The sequence below is a fragment of the Oncorhynchus kisutch genome, linkage group LG10 (assembly GCF_002021735.2).
Source record: "Oncorhynchus kisutch isolate 150728-3 linkage group LG10, Okis_V2, whole genome shotgun sequence".
Lineage (NCBI taxonomy): Eukaryota > Metazoa > Chordata > Actinopteri > Salmoniformes > Salmonidae > Oncorhynchus > Oncorhynchus kisutch.
The window spans coordinates 67,560,031-67,581,256 of record NC_034183.2 but is presented as its reverse complement, the minus strand read 5'-3'; the positions used below and the strand labels follow the sequence as shown (position 1 = coordinate 67,581,256).

The following is a 21,226-nucleotide window of genomic DNA, read 5'->3' as shown; positions in this document are numbered from 1 at the left end:
CCAGGGGTGGTCCGTCTCTCTTCAGCCAGGCAGGCCTCTAGGGCCAGTGCCAGGGCCTCTGGTCCTCAACCTCAGGTCTAAGCTGCTTGTTTATCCAGAAGTCAATCTACTGCTACTGATGTAGTGAATCATCACATAGAGAGGTGCTGTTACTCTAACTTTAGTAAACCCTGCTGTAATCCCTAATAATAGCATTGTAACTGGTGTAGTGAATCATTACATAGAGGTGCTGTTACTCTAACTTTAGTAAACCCTGCTGTAATCCCTAATAATAGCATTGTAACTGGTGTAGTGAATCATTACATAGAGGTGCTGTTACTCTAACTTTAGTAAACCCTGCTGTAATCCCTAATAATAGCATTGTAACTGGTGTAGTGAATCATTACATAGAGGTGCTGTTACTCTAACTTTAGTAAACCCTGCTGTAATCCCTAATAATAGCATTGTAACTGGTGTAGTGAATCATCACATAGAGAGGTGCTGTTACTCTAACTTTAGTAAACCCTGCTGTAATCCCTAATAATAGCATTGTAACTGGTGTAGTGAATCATTACATAGAGGTGCTGTTACTCTAACTTTAGTAAACCCTGCTGTAATCCCTAATAATAGCATTGTAACTGGTGTAGTGAATCATTACATAGAGGTGCTGTTACTCTAACTTTAGTAAACCCTGCTGTAATCCCTAATAATAGCATTGTAACTGGTGTAGTGAATCATTACATAGAGGTGCTGTTACTCTAACTTTAGTAAACCCTGCTGTAATCCCTAATAATAGCATTGTAACTGGTGTAGTGAATCATTACATAGAGGTGCTGTTACTCTAACTTTAGTAAACCCTGCTGTAATCCCTAATAATAGCATTGTAACTGGTGTAGTGAATCATTACATAGAGGTGCTGTTACTCTAACTTTAGTAAACCCTGCTGTAATCCCTAATAATAGCATTGTAACTGGTGTAGTGAATCATTACATAGAGGTGCTGTTACTCTAACTTTAGTAAACCCTGCTGTAATCCCTAATAATACCATTGTAACTGGTAGATGTGTCTACTATACAGAGCTGGACTTCTATTCCCCGAAGACTGTTCTTAGACAATGTGTCCTGGCCACAACATAGTGTGTATGTCTATCTGTGTTGAGTCAGTGAGAGTCGCAGAGTAGGACCAGTCGTCTTTTGTGTTTCACCTGACATTTAAGGACAAAGAGTCTTTGTATAAAATAGTAGTTGGGTGTGCAACACACACACGGACACACACACGGACACACACCCACTATACAGGGGTGAGCCTGGTAAGCCTCAGACAGGAGATGAAGTCATTGGCACCTGGGCTGTGATTATGACTAGTAAACCACCATCCTCCTGATTAGAGTGACTGTGTGTGTGTGTGTGTGTGTGTGTGTGTACGCCCTCCTCGAATATGTGTGTGGATGAGCACTACGGTGTCCTTTCTCCCAGCTTTTACTTGTTGGGCTGATCCAGGTGGTACAGGATGGAGAGGGGGGGGGGGGTGTTGCTGTCCCCTCTCCTAAATTGTCTGGATTGTTCTAACTGGGTGCACTGTTTACTGTTTTGTCTGCCATGATGCCTACACAAAAAGACTGATCATCAAGGGACAAAGCCTGGGAAACAAAAACAGCCCAACGGCATCTCACTGGCTATCTGATATCAGCAGCATCTGCTGCAGCTGGACTCACATACACACAACCAGAATGTTATTTACTGCACACATAATCACTAACATTATCACTCGATACACGGTCTATCTGTCCCACGAAACAACAGAGCTAACTCAAAAAACTAATCAGGAGGAAGAGATGAAAGCCTACTTCCAATTTCCAAGCCTCTGAACCCCCCTCCCTCCCACCCACTATCGGTAGTGCTGTCTCTAGTTTCCAGGCTGTGTAACTGTTACTGTAGCTGTCGTCAGGTCCAGACACGCTTCCCCCTAGCCTCTCTGTTCTAACCCCACTCCACTGACTTGTTCCTGCAGCATTGCAGCCATGCTCTGGAGCTAAGGGTATGTGTGGCGAGGGATGGCTGACAGAGAGTAGGGGAACATAAAGGGGCCTGCCTGCCTGGCGGTCTCGGTGGTATGTATGTAAAGGGGTTTGGTGGTCTGTGGAGTAGCGTGAAGGTAAGGGTGTGTGTGGTTCAGGCTGGGTGGCTGGAGAGGCGGCTGTCTGTCTGCAGTGTGACAGTAAGGGTGGGGGGAGTGCTCTGTCTGCTTGTCTGTGGTATATGATATGTGCAGTGAGGACTGTGCTGTCAGACTGTTTGGTTTCGTGGTTTGTCTGTGGTTGGAAGAGCTTCAGACAGCCAGACAGAAGAGGGTTGGGGCTGAGGTGGATAAAGGAGGATCCGGCAGGTAAGATGTGTCAGGAGGATAGGATGATGGGGTAGATAGGGGGCCATGCTGGGAAGGCACCAGGAGGGGGGCTGTCTGAAAGCCAACATGGAGGAGCAGGGGGTAGAAGGAGGACTCATTTGTTTTGACAGACAGGGAATGGAGGGTTGAGGGGGAACCAGAGACGGCAAACCGACACACAAGGCTTTACCCTTCATTCTTAACACCGATTATATGGAAAAACTCACTTCACCAAAGGGAGAATAGGGAGAATTTGTAGCAATTTGGGTATGGGATACCCCAAGCTGACCTCTGACCCCTACAGTGGATCTTTACCTACAGAGGAGATAGCCACTGCTCCCACTCCCCACCCTGCCTCACCCAGCCGGGGGTTGTTTCAGGCCAATGGGCGTGACCAACCCATCGATGAGGCTGAATTTCTGAATTTTATTTAGAGGCTCCTATCTAGGCAGTGTAGAGAATTGTTTGTAGTTTTAAAGGTATAGCTAATTCTGTGTTCTTTTGCTTAAACATAATAGCAAAATCAATACTGATAAATTAATGTTTTGGGAATTTTCTATTCTCCATGACTGTCTTCCTTTCATTTTGGTGATTGTTAGTTCTCAAAGATTACAGTACCGTAAAACTTCAATTAAAAGCAGTCTCAAATAGCCACCCGTCGGGCAGCGGCACACATTTCAGCAAATAAATGCCAGTCTCAAAGAAACGGTGGGTCTAAATTAATTGTTTACCATGAAGGTTACCATGAATTACCATACATTTTTAAGCAGTTTAATGTTTGATTCGTTACATTATATAATTCAGTTAACGACTCAAAAAAATGATGGCAACTATCTTTTTTTAAATCGCCATTAAGAATCTTCTAGCCATTTGCTGCTAACAGCTGAGAACTGCTAGCTAACTGGCAAGCACAAAAACAGTTAACAACTTCGACAGTACAGAACCCCCCCCCCCCCCATTTATTTTTGAATATATGTCAAAATTCCAAATAAACTGGCGAAAATGCAGTCAAAAGAGAATAATAATTGTCAAGGAAAAGGTAGTTTTTTTTTGAGAGAGAGAGAGAGAGCGAGAGAGAGAGAGAGAGAGAGAGAGAGAGAGAGACAGAGACAGAGACAGAGACAGAGACAGAGACAGAGAGAGAGAGCGAGAGAGAGAGAGCGAGAGAGAGAGAGAGAGAGAGAGAGAGAGAGAGAGAGAGAGAGAGAGAAAAGTGGAGACAAATTTGACCCCAATAACTACCGTGGAATATGTGTCAACAGTAACCTTGGGAAAATCCTCTGCATTATTATTAACAGCAGACTCGTACATTTCCTCAATGAAAACAATGTACTGAGCAAATGTCAAATTGGCTTTTTACCAAATTACCGTACAACAGACCATGTATTCACCCTGCACACCCTAATTGACAACCAAACAAACCAAAACAAAGGCAAAGTCTTCTCATGCTTTGTTGATTTCAAAAAAGCCTTCGACTCAATCTGGCATGAAGGTCTGCTATACAAACTGATGGAAAGTGGTGTTGGGGGTAAAACATACGACATTATAAAATCCATGTACACAAACAACAAGTGTGCGGTTAAAATTGGCAAAAAACACACACATTTCTTCACACAGGGTCGTGGGGTTAGACAGGGATGCAGCTTAAGCCCCACCCTCTTCAACATATATATCAACGAATTGGCGCGGGCACTAGAAAAGTCTGCAGCACCCGGCCTCCCCCTGCTAGAATCCGAAGTCAAATGTCTGCTGTTTGCTGATGATCTGGTGCTTCTGTCACCAACCAAGGAGGGCCTACAGCAGCACCTAGATCTTATGCACAGATTCTGTCAGACCTGGGCCCTGACAGTAAATCTCAGTAAGACCAAAATAATGGTGTTCCAAAAAAGGTCCAGTCACCAGGACCACAAATACAAATTCCATCTAGACACTGTTGCCCTAGAGCACACAAAAAACTATACATACCTTGGCCTAAACATCAGCACCACAGGTAACTTCCACAAAGCTGTGAACGATCTGAGAGACAAGGCAAGAAGGGCATTCTATGCCATCAAAAGAAACATAAATTTCAACATACCAATTAGGATTTGGCAAAAAATACTTGAATCAGTCATAGAGCCCATTGCCCTTTATGGTTGTGAGGTCTGGGGTCCGCTCACCAACCAAGACTTCACAAAATGGGACAAACACCAAATTGAGACTCTGCACGCAGAATTCTGCAAAAATATCCTCCGTGTACAACGTAGAACACCAAATAATGCATGCAGAGCAGAATTAGGCCGATACCCACTAATTATCAAAATCCAGAAAAGAGCTGTTAAATTCTACAACCACCTAAAAGGAAGTGATTCACAAACCTTCCATAACAAAGCCATCACCTACAGAGAGATGAACCTGGAGAAGAGTCCCCTAAGCAAGCTGGTCCTGGGGCTCTGTTCACAAACACAAACACACACTACAGAGCCCCAGGACAGCAGCACAATTAGACCCAATCAAATCATGAGAAAACAAAAAGATAACTACTTAACACATTGGAAAGAATTAACAAAAAAACAGAGCAAACTAGAATGCTATTTGGCCCTACACAGAGAGTACACAGCGGCAGAATACCTGACCACTGTGACTGACCCAAAATTAAGGAAAGCCTTGACTATGTACAGACTCAGTGAGCATAGCCTTGCTATTGAGAAAGGCCGCCGTAGGCAGACATGGCTCTCAAGAGAAGACAGGCTATGTGCTCACTGCCCACAAAATGAGGTGGAAACTGAGCTGCACTTCCTAACCTCCTGCCCAATGTATGACCATATTAGAGAGACATATTTCCCTCAGATTACACAGATCCACAAAGAATTCGAAAACAAATCCAATTTTGAAAAACTCCCATATCTACTGGGTGAAATTCCACAGTGTGCCATCACAGCAGCAAGATTTGTGACCTGTTGCCACAAGAAAAGGGCAACCAGTGAAGAACAAACACCATTGTAAATACAACCCATATTTATGCTTATTTATTTTATCTTGTGTCCTTTAGCCATTTGTACATTGTTAGAACACTGTATATATATATAATATGACATTTGTAATGTCTTTACTGTTTTGAAACTTCTGTATGTGTAATGTTTACTGTTAATTTTGGTTGTTTTTCACTTTATATATTCACTTTGTATGTTGTCTACCTCACTTGCTTTGGCAATGTTAACACATGTTTCCCATGCCAATAAAGCCCTTGAATTGAATTGAATTGAGAGACAGAGAGAGAGAGGCATTCTATGATAAAAGAAATGTGACAGTGAAGGAAATTAAGAAAATTATTACGATTCTGGAAGTAAATAAACTATTTAGTAAACAATTAACTATGCAAATTAGCAAAAGCTGTGTGCAATTACAGATATAGACACCTGACTCAAATAGAAGCCTCTCTCTAATACATTTTACGGTATTTTAAAATATATAGGTCCATTGACTTTTCTACTTACTTTATATGTGGCTTTAGTCATTTAAGTTTACACTGAAAGCGTTTTTCCAACCAGATAATAATGATTTTTTATTTACACTATTTGGACCGAAAAAACACTTATTCGGCCCCCCCAGACGACAGAAAGAGGAAAAAACACTTATGCGGCCCCCCCAGACGACAGAAAGAGGAAAAAACACTTATGCGGCCCCCCCAGACGACAGAAAGAGGAAAAAACACTTATGCGGCCCCCCCAGACGACAGAAAGAGGAAAAAACACTTATGCGGCCCCCCCAGACAACAGAAAGAGGAAAAAACACTTATTCGGCCCCCCCAGACGACAGAAAGAGGAAAAAACACTTATGTGGTCCCCCCAGACGACAGAAAGAGGAAAAAACACTTATGTGGCCCCACAGATGACAGAAAGAGGAAAAAACACTTACGTGGCCCCCCCAGACTACAGAAAGAGGAAAAAACACTTATGTGGCCCCCCCAGACGACAGAAAGAGGAAAAAACACTTATGCGGCCCCCCCAGACAACAGAAAGAGGAAAAAACACTTATGTGGCCCCCCCCCAGACGACAGAAAGAGGAAAAAACACTTATGCGGCCCCCCCCAGACAACAGAAAGAGGAAAAAACCCTTATGCGGCCCCCCCAGACGACAGAAAGAGGAAAAAACACTTGTGGCCCCCCCAGACAACAGAAAGAGGAAAAAACACTTATGTGGCCCCCCCAGACGACAGAAAGAGGAAAAAACACTTACGCGGCCCCCCCAGACAACAGAAAGAGGAAAGAAACTGTTATGAACTGAAGATAACAGTATGTCAGTTGAAGGGAGGACAGTAGCAGGTGACCCATCTGTGGTTTGTGACTACTATGATTTCCCATTGTAGTCAATTCAATTGCAGTAATTCCATTACCGATTTTCCAGTAATTAAATTACCAATTTGGTAACAGAATTACGAGTTTTAATCACATAATAATTACTAAATGTGATATCAGTAAAAACACTATAACTAACTGGAAGGTCTACCTTTACCTATTACTTCTGTGAACTTTCATTATCCTCAGTCCTCATGAGGGAGAGAAATGTGAAAATATCTGAAAGATAATGTGTGTTTTTTATAACGGAATTACAAGGCACAAGGCAATGTTTCTTAAACTTACTGGAGGCAAATAATTTCTCCAAAACTAAATATAAGTGCTGATATTAGTTGGCAGGGGTCTTTACTTACAATACAACTTACAATATTACAATATGGATGCATTTCTAATACCTTGTCAGACTTTTCCTGCTAGATGTTGTCTAAGACCCTTTTCCCATCTGTTTGACCACAAATCAAAGTCTTTCCTTATTCCTCATTTTTAGGATGGAAAATAATTGGAAAATGTATATATTTCTTAATTTCTCAAAAATAGACTCTTAGTTTTGATTTGACATGCTCCTATGAACTTAACATGTTGGTGCTCATGGCTCCTTTTAGATGGAAATGTCCTATAGCAACTGGGGAAAGAGCAGCATAACTTTTTCCTTCAGCTAATCGTTTGATTGGGTTTATTTTATTGGAAGTGTCACGCCCTGGTCTAAGTATTTTGTGTTTTTCTTCATGTATTGGGTCAGGCCAGGGTGTGGCATGGAGTTTTTGTATTGTGGTGTATTTGGGATTGTAGCTAGTGGGGTTATCTAGCAAAGTCTATGGCTGTCTGGAGTGGTTCTCAATCAGAGGCAGGTGCTTATCGTTGTCTCTGATTGGGAACCATATTTAGGCAGCCATATTCTTTGAGTTTGTCGTGGGTGATTGTCCTTAGTGTCTTTGTTCCTGTCGCTGTGTTAGTTGACAAGTATAGGCTGTTTCGGTTTTCACATTACGTTTATTGTTTTGTAGTGTTTGTGTTATTTCGTGTTTACTTTTGTTTGATTAAAAATGGATCGCAATCTACACGCTGCGTTTTGGTCCGACTCTCCTTCACCACACCTAGAAAACCGTAACAGAATCACCCACCACTAACCAAGCAGCGTGTTAACAGGCAGGAGCCACAGGAGAGGCAACAGAGGCAGCAGCAGCAGGAGCAGCAGCAGCTGCAGTGGGAGAGGCTGCACCACCTGGAGAAATGGACATGGGAGGAAGAACTGGACGGTAAAGGACCCTGGGCTCAGCATGGAGAATATCGCCGCCCCAAGGAAGAACTGGAGGCGGCGAAAGCTGAGAAGCGCAGATATGAGGAGGCAGCACGGCGTAGCGGATGGAAGCCTGAGAATCAGCCCCAAAAATTTATTGGGGGGGGGCTCAGGGAGAGTATGGCAGAGTCAGGAGTCAGACCTGAGCCAACTCTCCCTGTTTATCGTGAGGAGCCAAGGAGGAGACCAGAACCAGAGCCGGTGTTGGAGGTGAGCGAAACAGAGACTGTGAAGGAGTTAATGGGGAAATTGGAGGAGAGAGAAATGAGGGAGTTGCTGTGTTGGTGCTTTTTGCATGGAATTCGCCCGACGGAACATGTTGGGGATTTGATGGCACCTGGGTTAGCGCTCCATACTCGTCCTGAGGTGCGTGTTAGTCGGCTGGTGAAGTTGGTGCCAGCTTCACGCACCAGGCCTCCTGTGCACATCCCTAGCCTTGCACGTCCTGTGCCAACACTGCTCTCAAGATCTCCAGTACGCCTTCACGGTCTAACCCATCCTGTGCCACCTCCACACTCCAGTCCTCCGGTAGCAGCTCCCCGCACCAGGCTTCCTGTGCGTGTCCTCGATCCAGTACCACCAGTTCCAGCACCACGCACCAGGCCTTCAGTGCGCCTCGCCTGTTCAGCGCAGCCAGCGCTTTTCTCCTCTCCTGCGCTGCTGGAGTCTCCCGCCTGTTTAGCGCAGCCAGAGCCTTCCTCCTCTCCTGCGCTGCCGGAGTCTCCCGCCTGTTCAGCGCAGCCAGAGCTGCCAGCCTGCATGGAGAAGCCAGAGCTGCTAGCCTGCATGGAGCAGCCAGAGCTGTCAGTCCGCATGGAGCAGCCAGAGCTGTCAGTCTGCATGGAGCAGCCAGAGCTGCCAGTCTGCATGAAGCAGCCAGAGCTGTCAGTCTGCATGGAGCAGCCAGAGCTGTCAGTCTGCATGGAGCAGCCAGAGCTGTCAGTCTGCATGGAGCAGCCAGAGATGTCAGTCTGCATGGAACAGCCAGAGATGTCAGTCTGCATGGAACAGCCAGAGCTGTCAGTCTGCATGGAGCAGCCAGAGATGTCAGTCTGCATGGAGCAGCCAGAGCTGTCAGTCTGCATGGAGCAGCCAGAGCTGTCAGTCTGCATGGAGCAGCCAGAGCTGTCAGTCTGCATGGAGCAGCCAGAGCTGTCAGTCTGCATGGAGCAGCCAGAGCTGTCAGTCTGCATGGAGCAGCCAGAGAAGTCAGTCTGCATGGAGCAGCCAGAGCTGCCAGTCTGCATGAAGCAGCCAGTCTGCATGGAGCAGCCAGAGCTGTCAGTCTACATGGAGCTGCCAGTCTGCATGGAGCAGCCAGAGCTGCCAGTCTGCATGGAGCTGCCAGTCTGCAAGGAGCAGCCAGAGCTGTCAGTCTACATGAAGCCGCCAGAGCTGCCAGTCTGCAAGGAGCTGCCAGTCTGCAAGGAGCTGCCAGTCTGCAAGGAGATGTCAGTCTGCAAGGAGCCGCCAGTCTGCCCAGTGCCGCCAGTCTGCCCAGCGCCGCCAGTCTGCCCAGCGCCGTCAGTGCCCCCAGTCTGCCCAGCGTCGCCAGTCTGCCCAGCGTCGCCAGTCTGCCCAGCGTCGCCAGTCTGCCCAGCACCGCCAGTCTGTCAGGATCAGTTAGATCCACCAGTCAGCCAGGATCCACCAGTCTGCCAGGATCCGCCAGAAGTGCCAGTCAGCCAGGATCCGCCAGAAGTGCCAGTCGGCCAGGATCTGCCAGTCGGCCAGGATCTGCCAGTCTGCCAGGATCCACCAGTCAGCCAGAATCCACCAGTCTTCCAGGATCCGCCAGAAGTGCCAGTCAACCAGGATCCGCCAGAAGTGCCAGTCGGCCAGGATCTGCCAGTAGTGCCAGTCGGCCAGGATCTGCCAGTCGGCCAGGGTCAGCCAGGATCCGCCAGTCAGCCAGGATCCGCCAGTCAGCCAGGATCCGCCAGTCAGCCAGGATCTGCCAGATCTGCTAGTCAGCCAGGATCCGCCAGGATCTGCCGGAACCACCAGCCAGCCAGGATCTGGTAGATCCATCAACCTGCCTGAGCTTCTTCTCACTCCTGAGCTTCTTCTCACTCCTGAGCTTCTTCTCACTCCTGAGCTTCTTCTCACTCCTGAGCTTCTTCTCACTCCTGAGCTTTCTCTCACTCCCGAGCTTTCTCTCACTCCCGAGCTTTCTCTCACTCCCGAGCTTTCTCTCACTCCCGAGCTTTCTCTCACTCCCGAGCTTTCTCTCACTCCCGAGCTTTCTCTCAGTCCCGAGCTTCCCCTCAGTCCCGAGCTGCCTCAGTCCCGAGCTGTCCTTCAGTCCCGATCTGCTCCTCAGTCCAGTGGGGTTCTGGATGAGGACTACTAGGCCATGGTCGGTGGCGAGGGTGGTCTATCCAGGGACGCGAGGAGAGGGGACTAAGACATTGACTGAGTGGGTTCCACGTCCCGCGCCGGAGCCGCCACCATGGACAGACGCCCACCCGGACCCTCCCTATTGTTTTGAGGTGCGTTCGGGAGTCCGCACCTTAGGGGGGGGGGGTTCTGTCACGCCCTGGTCTATGTATTTTGTGTTTTTCTTCATGTATTGGGTCAGGCCAGGGTGTGGCATGGAGTTTTTGTATTGTGGTGTGTTTTGTCTTGGTTGTTTTGGTGTGTATGTATTTGGGATTGTAGCTAGTGGGGTTATCTAGCAAAGTCTATGGCTGTCTGGAGTGGTTCTCAATCAGAGGCAGGTGCTTATCGTTGTTTCTGATTGGGAACCATATTTAGGCAGCCATATTCTTTGAGTTTGTCGTGGGTGATTGTCCTTAGTGTCTTTGTTCCTGTCGCTGTGTTAGTTGACAAGTATAGGCTGTTTCGGTTTTCACATTACGTTTATTGTTTTGTAGTGTTTGTGTTATTTCGTGTTTACTTTTGTTTGATTAAAAATGGATCGCAATCTACACGCTGCGTTTTGGTCCGACTCTCCTTCACCACACCTAGAAAACCGTAACAGGAAGCTGCATCTGTCAACATCAGAATACTGCCATGTTCCCATGTAATGACTTCATCATGTATTCCATTAGGGCTAAAAACATTGAGTGAAAATGCATCAGTGAATTTGTAAACAGAGGCACATGCACACAAGCGCACACTGTTCAACATGACCATGCAAGAGCACTAAAAACAGAGACAAACTCACACGCATGGTTACACACACAGGCCCAGAGCGAGAGGACTGCTTAAAATATTCCTGACACAGTGGCATGCTGCAGCATGCTGGCCCTCTCACTGTCTCACTCGACAGCTTTCCCTGCCAGCTGAACAGAAACACAAGCCCACTTACACAAACATATTGTATGCCCAAGAAAACACATGCACACGCATACTTCACCACGCGTCATCCCCTCTTCTGGACAACTTCCATCCCAAAATGGTTGAAGTAAGAAGAAAGAGCAGGAAAGCGAGTGGAGAAAAGCAGGAAAGAAGTGGACCTTTGAACTCACTCTGAGGTTAATGCTATCTCTACCCTATCATTATCTAACCATAACCCTTACCTAACCCTTTTAAATGTAAACTTCAATGGGGGTATGGACGTCCCAAGGATCCCAGATAACAAGGACCCTTTCTCTGATCACTCCGGGAGATACAGGCCATCCTCTCTTGCGAGCTACCTCACGTCTTCTTACCCTCCTACACAGACACACACACTCAGTCCCCCCCCCCCCCCCCCCCACACACACACACACACAGTCCAACACACAACCAGTAATCGTCTCTGTGGTGTTTACCGGTCACTGTCTCTCAGGGAGAGCTTAAAAACTTATTCGGGCTAGGGGGCGGTATTCGGAAGTTTGGATGAATGAGGTGCCCAAAGTAAACTGCCTGTTACTCAGGCCCAGAAGCTAGGATATGCATATAATTGATAGTATTGGATAGAAAACACTCGAAAGTTTCAAACTATTAAAATAATGTCTGTGAGTATAACAGAACTGATATGGAGGGTGAAAACCCGAGGACAATCCATCCAGAATTTTATTTTTTTCAGCTCACCGCTGATTACTATGGCTGTCAATGGGAATATAAAATGAATACCTCCCAGATTGCAGTTCCTAGGGATTCCACTAGATGTCAACAGTCTTTAGATTGAGTTTCAGGCTTGGTTTTTGAAAAATAAGCTAGAATTTGTAGTTTTAGTAAGTGGCTCCCATTTTGGCTGTAGCGTTTGTTGCACGTTCCGATGATTGCGCATACTACAGTGATTGCGCATCATCTCCGATAATGGCCTCCGGTATTCTCCGTCTTAAATGTTATTGTTTATTTACATATTAGGGAACCTGAGGATTGATTAGGAACGTTGTTTGATATGTTTGAAAGAAGTTTATTGGTAATTTACGGGATTCATTTGTATGCATTTTGAATGAGGGAAACCGATGGATTACGGAGTCAAGCGCGCCAATGAAACTGACTTTTTGGGGATATAAAGAAGGACTTTATTGATCAAAAGGAAATGTATCTGGGTCCCTTAATATGACGATTTTTGTCATTTAAATTTCGCGCACTGCAATTACACCGGATGTTGTCGAGGTGAGACGCTAGCCTCCCAATGATCCGTAAGAAGTTTGAAGTGCTGTTCAAAAACATTTGACCCAGCCTAGTTGAGGCAGTTCAAATCTATTCTCTAATTTTGCTATTGATTTGGTTCTAATTTCATCTATGAATCTTTATCCTGAGCAAATATGAATGACTGCGTGGTCACTGTAATTGATGGTTTTCACAAACCACTTAAGGCTTCAGATCCCCTTCCAATTACTTTTAAGGTCCCAAATAACTGTGATGACAGTGGTGAGGACCACAGGTGACACAGGTGAGGACCACCTGTGCCGGAGAGAGACAGGCAGCCATACAGGAGGCAGGAAGAAAAGCAGGAAAGAAGTGGACCAGACTTGTCTCAGCATGCCCACAGGTACGTAAATGACTGACCCCTCACCTCTGGCCCTGCCTATGCTGCTGGATGCCGTGTCTCTAGCATAGCATGGCCACAGAACATGGACTCTGTTCAGACCTGAGCGCCTCTTTTGAAAGCTTAATAATGCGTGCAGGAGAAATGCACACACACAGATTGAGACATTCGTATACTTGAGTGACATACTGACACAGTAGAAAAATGCTCTCTCTGTGAAACATCAATCATCACTTAGACATATTTTTGATCTGGGGGACAATATTACCTGGTCACACACACACACACACACACGGTCACACACATACGTATTTAAGTCAAAGCCAAAGTGAAAGCCTTCATTATGAATTTATCCTGGTTTTAGACTCTGATTAACAGTCATTCATAATTCCATACCACCGTGTTAATAACAGTCATTCATAATGCCATACCACCGTGTTAATAACAGTCATTCGTAATGCCATACCACCGTGTTAATAACAGTCATTCGTAATGCTATATCACAGTGTTAATAACAGTCATTCATAATGCCATACCACCGTGTTAATAACAGTCATTCGTAATGCCATACCACCGTGTTAATAACAGTCATTCGTAATGCCATACCACCGTGTTAATAACAGTCATTCATAATGCCATACCACCGTGTTAATAACAGTCATTCATAGTGTCTCCTGATCCCTCCTGTCTCAGCCTCCAGTATTTATGCTGCAGTAGTTTATGTGTCGGGGGGCTAGGGTCAGTTTGTTATATCTGGAGTACTTCTCCTGTCCTATTCGGTGTCCTGTGTGAATCTAAGTGTGCGTTCTCTAATTCTCCCCTTCTCTCTTTCTTTCTCTCTCTCGGAGGACCTGAGCCCTAGGACCATGCCTCAGGACTACCTGACATGATGACTCCTTGCTGTCCCCAGTCCACCTGGCCGTGCTGCTACTCCAGTTTCAACTGTTCTGCCTTATTATTATTCGACCATGCTGGTCATTTATGAACATTTGAACATCTTGGCCATGTTCTGTTATAATCTCCACCTGGCACAGCCAGAAGAGGACTGGCCACCCCACATAGCCTGGTTCCTCTCTAGGTTTCTTCCTAGGTTTTGGCCTTTCTAGGGAGTTTTTCCTAGCCACCGTGCTTCTACACCTGCATTGCTTGCTGTTTGGGGTTTTAGGCTGGGTTTCTGTACAGCACTTTGAGATATCAGCTGATGTACGAAGGGCTATATAAATCAATTTGATTTCAATTTGAAATTTGATTTGATAATGCCATACCACCGTGTTAATAACAGTCATTCATAATGCCATACCACCGTGTTAATAACAGTCATTCATAATGCCATACCACCGTGTTAATAACAGTCATTCATAATGCCATACCACCGTGTTAATAACAGTCATTCATAATGCCATACCACCGTGTTAATAACAGTCATTCATAATGCCATACCACCGTGTTAATAACAGTCATTCATAATGCCATACCACCGTGTTAATAACAGTCATTCATAATGCCATACCACCGTGTTAATAACAGTCATTCATAATGCCATACCGCCGTGTTAATAACAGTCATTCATAATGCCATACCACCGTGTTAATAACAGTCATTCATAATGCCATACCACCGTGTTAATAACAGTCATTCATAATGCCATACCACCGTGTTAATAACAGTCATTCATAATGCCATACCACCGTGTTAATAACAGTCATTCATAATGCCATACCACCATGTTAATAACAGTCATTCATAATGCCATACCACCGTGTTAATAACAGTCATTCATAATGCCATACCACCATGTTAATAACAGTCATTCATAATGCCATACCACCGTGTTAATAACAGTCATTCATAATGCCATACCACCGTGTTAATAACAGTCATTCATAATGCCATACCACCGTGTTAATAACAGTCATTCATAATGCCATACCACCGTGTTAATAACAGTCATTCATAATGCCATACCACCGTGTTAATAACAGTCATTCATAATGCCATACCACCATGTTAATAACAGTCATTCATAATGCCATACCACCGTGTTAATAACAGTCATTCATAATGCCATACCACCGTGTTAATAACAGTCATTCATAATGCCATACCACCGTGTTAATAACAGTCATTCATAATGGCATACCACCGTGTTAATAACAGTCATTCATAATGCCATACCACCGTGTTAATAACAGTCATTCATAATGCCATACCACCGTGTTGATAACAGTCATTCGTAATGCCATACCACCGTGTTAATAACAGTCATTCATAATGCCATACCACCGTGTTAATAACAGTCATTCATAATGCCATACCACAATGTTAATAACAGTCATTCATAATGCCATACCACCGTGTTAATAACAGTCATTCATAATGCCATACCACCGTGTTAATAACAGTCATTCATAATGCCATACCACTGTGTTAATAACAGTCATTCATAATGCCATACCACCGTGTTAATAACAGTCATTCATAATGCCATACCACCGTGTTAATAACAGTCATTCGTAATGCCATACCAACATGTTAATAAGTCATTCATAATGCCATACCACAGTGTTAATAACAGTCATTCATAATGCCATACCACCATGTTAATAAGTCATTCATAATGCCATACCACCGTGTTAATAACAGTCATTCATAATGCCATACCACCGTGTTAATAACAGTCATTCATAATGCCATACCACCGTGTTAATAACAGTCATTCATAATGCCATACCACCGTGTTAATAACAGTCATTCATAATGCCATACCACCGTGTTAATAACAGTCATTCATAATGCCATACCACCATGTTAATAACAGTCATTCATAATGCCATACCACCGTGTTAATAACAGTCATTCATAATGCCATACCACCGTGTTAATAACAGTCATTCATAATGCCATACCACCGTGTTAATAACAGTCATTCATAATGCCATACCACCGTGTTAATAACAGTCATTCATAATGCCATACCACCGTGTTAATAACAGTCATTCATAATGCCATACCACTGTGTTAATAACAGTCATTCATAATGCCATACCACCGTGTTAATAACAGTCATTCATAATGCCATACCACCATGTTAATAACAGTCATTCATAATGCCATACCACAGTGTTAATAACAGTCATTCATAATGCCATACCACCGTGTTAATAACAGTCATTCATAATGCCATACCACCGTGTTAATAACAGTCATTCATAATGCCATACCACCGTGTTAATAACAGTCATTCATAATGCCATACCACAGTGTTAACATGTTTACTTCACTGCAGTAAAGTACTGTCTGAGACAGAAGGGACCACATTGAGCAAAGTGGATTCCCTCCTAACTTATAAGGCCATTAGAATGTGATGCCTTGGGGGAATTCCAGAGTGACAGTAATAAATGAGTCCCTTGATGGGGCAGATAACGAGGGTCAACAGCCTGAGGAATCTGCTGCTGACATTTAGGGAAATTAGGTTGAAACTCCGAGCCACGTCATACTGTTGGAGAGGAGACAGAGACAACTAGAGACACGACATACTGTTGGAGAGGAGACAGAGACAACTAGAGACACGACATACTGTTGGAGAGGAGACAGAGACAACTAGAGACACGACATACTGTTGGAGAGGAGACAGAGACAACTAGAGACACGACATACTGTTGGAGAGGAGACAGAGACAACTAGAGACAAGGCATACCGTTAATTCACAATAGAGCTGATGATAGTGACGACAATCATATCTATCAAGAAAGAACCAAAAGTACATTTATATTTTAATTTATTTTATTTCACCTTTATTTAACTAGGCAAGAGTGTCCATGATTGAGTCTTTGAATGAAGAGATTGAGATAAAACTGTCCAGTTTGAGTGTTTGTTGCAGCTCGTTCCAGTCACTAGCTGCAGCGAACTGAAAAGAGGAGCGACCCAGGGATGTGTGTGCTTTGGTGACCTTTAACAGAATGTGACTGGCAGAACAGGTGTTGTATGTGGAGGATGAGGGGTGCAGTAGATATCTCAGATAGGGGGGAGTGAGGCCTAAGAGGGTTTTATAAATAAGCATCAACCAGTGGAAAAGAACATCTAGCCGCTCGAGAGCACCCTTACCTGCTGATCTATAAATGATGTCTCTGTGTTCAGAACAAGGTGTTCAGAACAAGGTTAAGAGTAGAGAAAGCTTGTTGGGACACTAAGAAAGCTTTGTTGTAGAGCATTTAACACAAAATCAGGGGAGTGCCCACCTGAGTATAAGACTGTATCATCTGCATATAAATGGATGAGAGCTTCCTACTGCCTACTTCCTACTAAATTAACAAGGCTGATGCCAGAAGAGGATGATGCCAGAGGTGATGATGGTGAATGGAGGAAGAGGATGATGCCAGAGGTGATGGTGGTGAATGGGGGAAGATGATGATACCAGAGATGATGGTGGTGAATTGTGGAAGATGATGACAAGCATGCCATGCTGCCCTTTGTCTTGAGAGACTTTAAAAAGACACTTTCTAAATCTCTCACTTCCTCTCACTCATGTTCTTTCAAGCATGCAACCCGGTGATTGAGTCAATCCTAGTGTTGCAATGCAACCAGCAGTCAGGGATAAGGAAAGTCAATACCAGCCCACATGTTCTCATTAGGCTGAGCTACGAAAAACTGAAAAAGTATGTTTCCTTCCCATCTTCTGACTCTGGGCCAGTCAGTCTCCGTCTGGCACTTACCAGACACTTCCTAAACACTTGATGAGTGTCAAGCATGCTACCTAGCAGAGGAGGAGGCAATAGCATACCTGCAGGCAAGGACGAATAACAGGCTGTACGGTGAGAGTGAACCTGTCTGTCAGTGTGTCTGTCTGGGAAGCAACAGGCAGCTCGTAACCGCCAACAGTGCTCTGGCAGACCTGTCTGTCTGCCTGGACGGGTTCCACCTTATAGTCCTGTTTGTGTCATGTTAACGACTTCAAAACAAACCACTCTTCCCTGCTTTCACTTAGTGCCAGCACCAGAGAGGCTGATCAACACCCCACTCCCCCATTTCATTTCAGGGGTGTAGTTAGGCACACAATTGTGTTTCACTCATGTTAGTTGAGGAGTAACCAATGATAACTACCACAGAGTAGCAACCCATTAGTCCCTCTGTGTTTGTGAGTGATTGTCAGATTGCCTCATGTTCCACATTATGGCTTAACACTGCTAACCCTATCAGCATTCAAACTGTATGGGCCATTATCCAATGCTTTATTGAATTATATAATAGCCTCCTAACTTGGCAGAATAACTTTGTTGCACACATTAGAGATATTGTTGCCAAGTACCTCAACTCGTCCATGGAGTTGAGTGCAGACTAGAGTTCCTTAAATGAACCTCTGACTCGCGATATGAGGATACTTTTTAAAAAAGAATGTAATTCTTAAACCATTATCATGTACCTATGTTTGTCCTCTGTTGTTGCGTGCCTTTCTTTGTTTGCTGAAATCAAACAAAAAAAAATTCAAATGAAACGTTATTCAAATACAACCACTGACTGTTTCCTCATTGCTGGTGCTCTAAGATGGCAACTCAGCCGCGAATGCCAATTGAATCTCAACAAGGAAAACATCGGTGGTTGTATTTGAAATCACGTTTTATAAAAAATAAATATGGATTTCAGCAAAGAAATGCACGCAACAAAGGACAAACATAGGTGGACCTACAAGGTAAGTATCGAGGCATAGCGACTAGGAGTTGGAGGTTCAATTCAAAAGCTCTAGAATGTGCTCAACGTAGTGGAGTTTAGATACTTGGCAAGGGATAATGCTGTAGTGAAGTGAAGCAAGGCAAACAATGAACAAGTGTAATTTTGGCATTAGAACACAAGCAGGGAAGGGGTTGCAACGTGTTTTATTCTAATGTTGCTGAATTGGCTTTTGAAAGGACTTATTCTTGTATTGTGACCTGTTGAACTGCTAGACCTGTTGCACTTTGCCGTTGATTGTTCTCCTTAACTAATTGTGCTAATAAATGTAACGTTAATGCGTTTAATTAAATGGTCGTCTATCATCCCTTGGACAACATGTGAGAGTGAGCCGTCCTAGATTTATGTGCAATAAATGCCCATTCTGTGGCATGCATACTATTAATTATATTCATGTCTTTGGACACTGTGCTATCTAACCTCCAAACAAGCTTCAATGCCATACAACACTCCTTCCGTGGCCTCCAACTGCTCTTAAACGCTAGTAAAACCAAATGCATGCTTTTCAACCGGTCGCTGCCTGCACCTGCATGCCCGACTAGCATCACCACCCTGGATGGTTCCGACCTAGAATATGTGGACATCTATAAGTACCTAGGTGTCTGGCTAGACTGCAAACTCTCCTTCCAGACTCATATCAAACATCTCCAATCGAAAATCAAATCAAGAGTCGGCTTTCTATTCCGCAACAAAGCCTCCTTCACTCACGCCGCCAAGCTTACCCTAGTAAAACTGACTATCCTACCGATCCTCGACTTCGGCGATGTCATCTACAAAATGGCTTCCAACACTCTACTCAGCAAACTGGATGCAGTCTATCACAGTGCCATCCGTTTTGTCACTAAAGCACCTTATACCACCCACCACTGCGACTTGTATGCTCTAGTCGGCTGGCCCTCGCTACATATTCGTCGCCAAACCCACTGGCTCCAGGTCATCTACAAGTCCATGCTAGGTAAAGCTCCGCCTTATCTCAGCTCACTGGTCACGATGGCAACACCCATCCGTAGCACGCGCTCCAGCAGGTGTATCTCACTGATCATCCCTAAAGCCAACACCTCATTTGGCCGCCTTTCGTTCCAGTACTCTGCTGCCTGTGACTGGAACGAATTGCAAAAATCGCTGAAGTTGGAGACTTTTATCTCCCTCACCAACTTCAAACATCAGCTATCTGAGCAGCTAACCGATCGCTGCAGCTGTACATAGTCTATTGGTAAATAGCCCACCCTTTTCACCTACCTCATCCCCATACTGTTTTTATTTATTTACTTTTCTGCTCTTCTGCACACCAATATCTCTACCTGTACATGACCATCTGATCATTTATCACTCCAGTGTTAATCTGCAAAATTGTAATTATTTGCCTACCTCCTCATGCCTTTTGCACACATTGTATATAGACCCCCCCCTTTGTTTTCTACTGTGTTATTGACTTGTTAATTGTTTACTCCATGTGTAACTCTTTGTTGTATGCTCACACTGCTATGCTTTATCTTGGCCAGGTCGCAGTTGCAAATGAGAACTTGTTCTCAACTAGCCTACCTGGTTAAAAAAAGGTGAAATAAATAAATTAAATTTAAAAAATGTTAATGATATTGACCTCTGCATATTTCCTCGGAAATAAGATGGAAATACTGAGACAGGCTAAGAATTAAATTAATGCAAAGCAGACAAGCATGTCATGTTGCTACGTTGAGATTCAGTCAAATAAAATGGGTAAACGGGTGAAATAATATGCAAAGGGGGTTCACCATAATTCTTACCTACAAACAGACAGAAAACATCCAAGCCGACCAGCATCTTTCTCTTGGTACAGAGTGAACTGTCTGCAGGTTCTGCAAGGATGTGATTCTTCCCAGAGCCGTTTTCCTTCATCGCCTCCCCGGCTCCCCCGTTGTCGGCTAAACGCTGCTGAAGCTCAGCGTCCCGAGGAAGAGTACTAGTGTGTGTCGAGTTGAACTTTTGCATATTGTCTCTTTTAAAATACAACGTTGATGTTGTCTTGTTGCTGTTTACTGACAGTAACGTTAAGTATCCCAAAGGTGAACATTCAGTCCGTCCAACGTTGAAAAATACAAATTAATGATGGCTGACTAACTTTAGCTAGCTAGCTGTGAAAACCATGTCCAACAACCACAAGTTAAACTTGACAGGTATCAAACCGTTAGCAACAAGCTTATCTGTGAAATGTAAGACAAATTCGACGACAGCGTAAAGAAGAGTAAAGATAAACTGAACGAGAAGTGTTCTTGCTAGTCTAAGCAAAGCTGGCAGTTCACTGAGGTGTTGCGAGCTAAAGCGCTCACTGTCCCACTGTATCGTGTTCTGTTCAAAGTCTTCAACTACTGTAGCTGGCTAGCCACGTTACATCATGATACGTTACCCTAAAACCAACTAAATCAATATTTTAAAAGAATAACTTGCAGAACACGCATTGCTCAATTCGTCTGTCAACTTTCAAACTTGCCCATATGCCATTCATTCAACTATTCCAAATGCTCTCTCCATGTGGACTATTTTCTGTTGAGTCCTCCTGTTCCCTCGCATTTTGTCCCTCCCCAAAACTAGGCAGAC

The 21,226-nt window shown here is 44.4% G+C and overlaps 1 protein-coding gene across 1 annotated transcript in view; it reads right to left on the bottom strand.

Annotated features, from left to right (window-relative positions):
• Positions 1 to 21,226, bottom strand: part of LOC116375934 (phospholipid phosphatase 3-like) — a 32,299-nt gene extending 11,073 nt beyond the window's left edge. Inside the window, exon 1 of the mRNA XM_031834880.1 lies at positions 20,416 to 21,226. Coding sequence (XP_031690740.1) covers positions 20,416 to 20,620 — 205 coding nt within the window. The 5' untranslated portion in view covers positions 20,621 to 21,226. The remainder of the gene's footprint in view (positions 1 to 20,415) is intronic.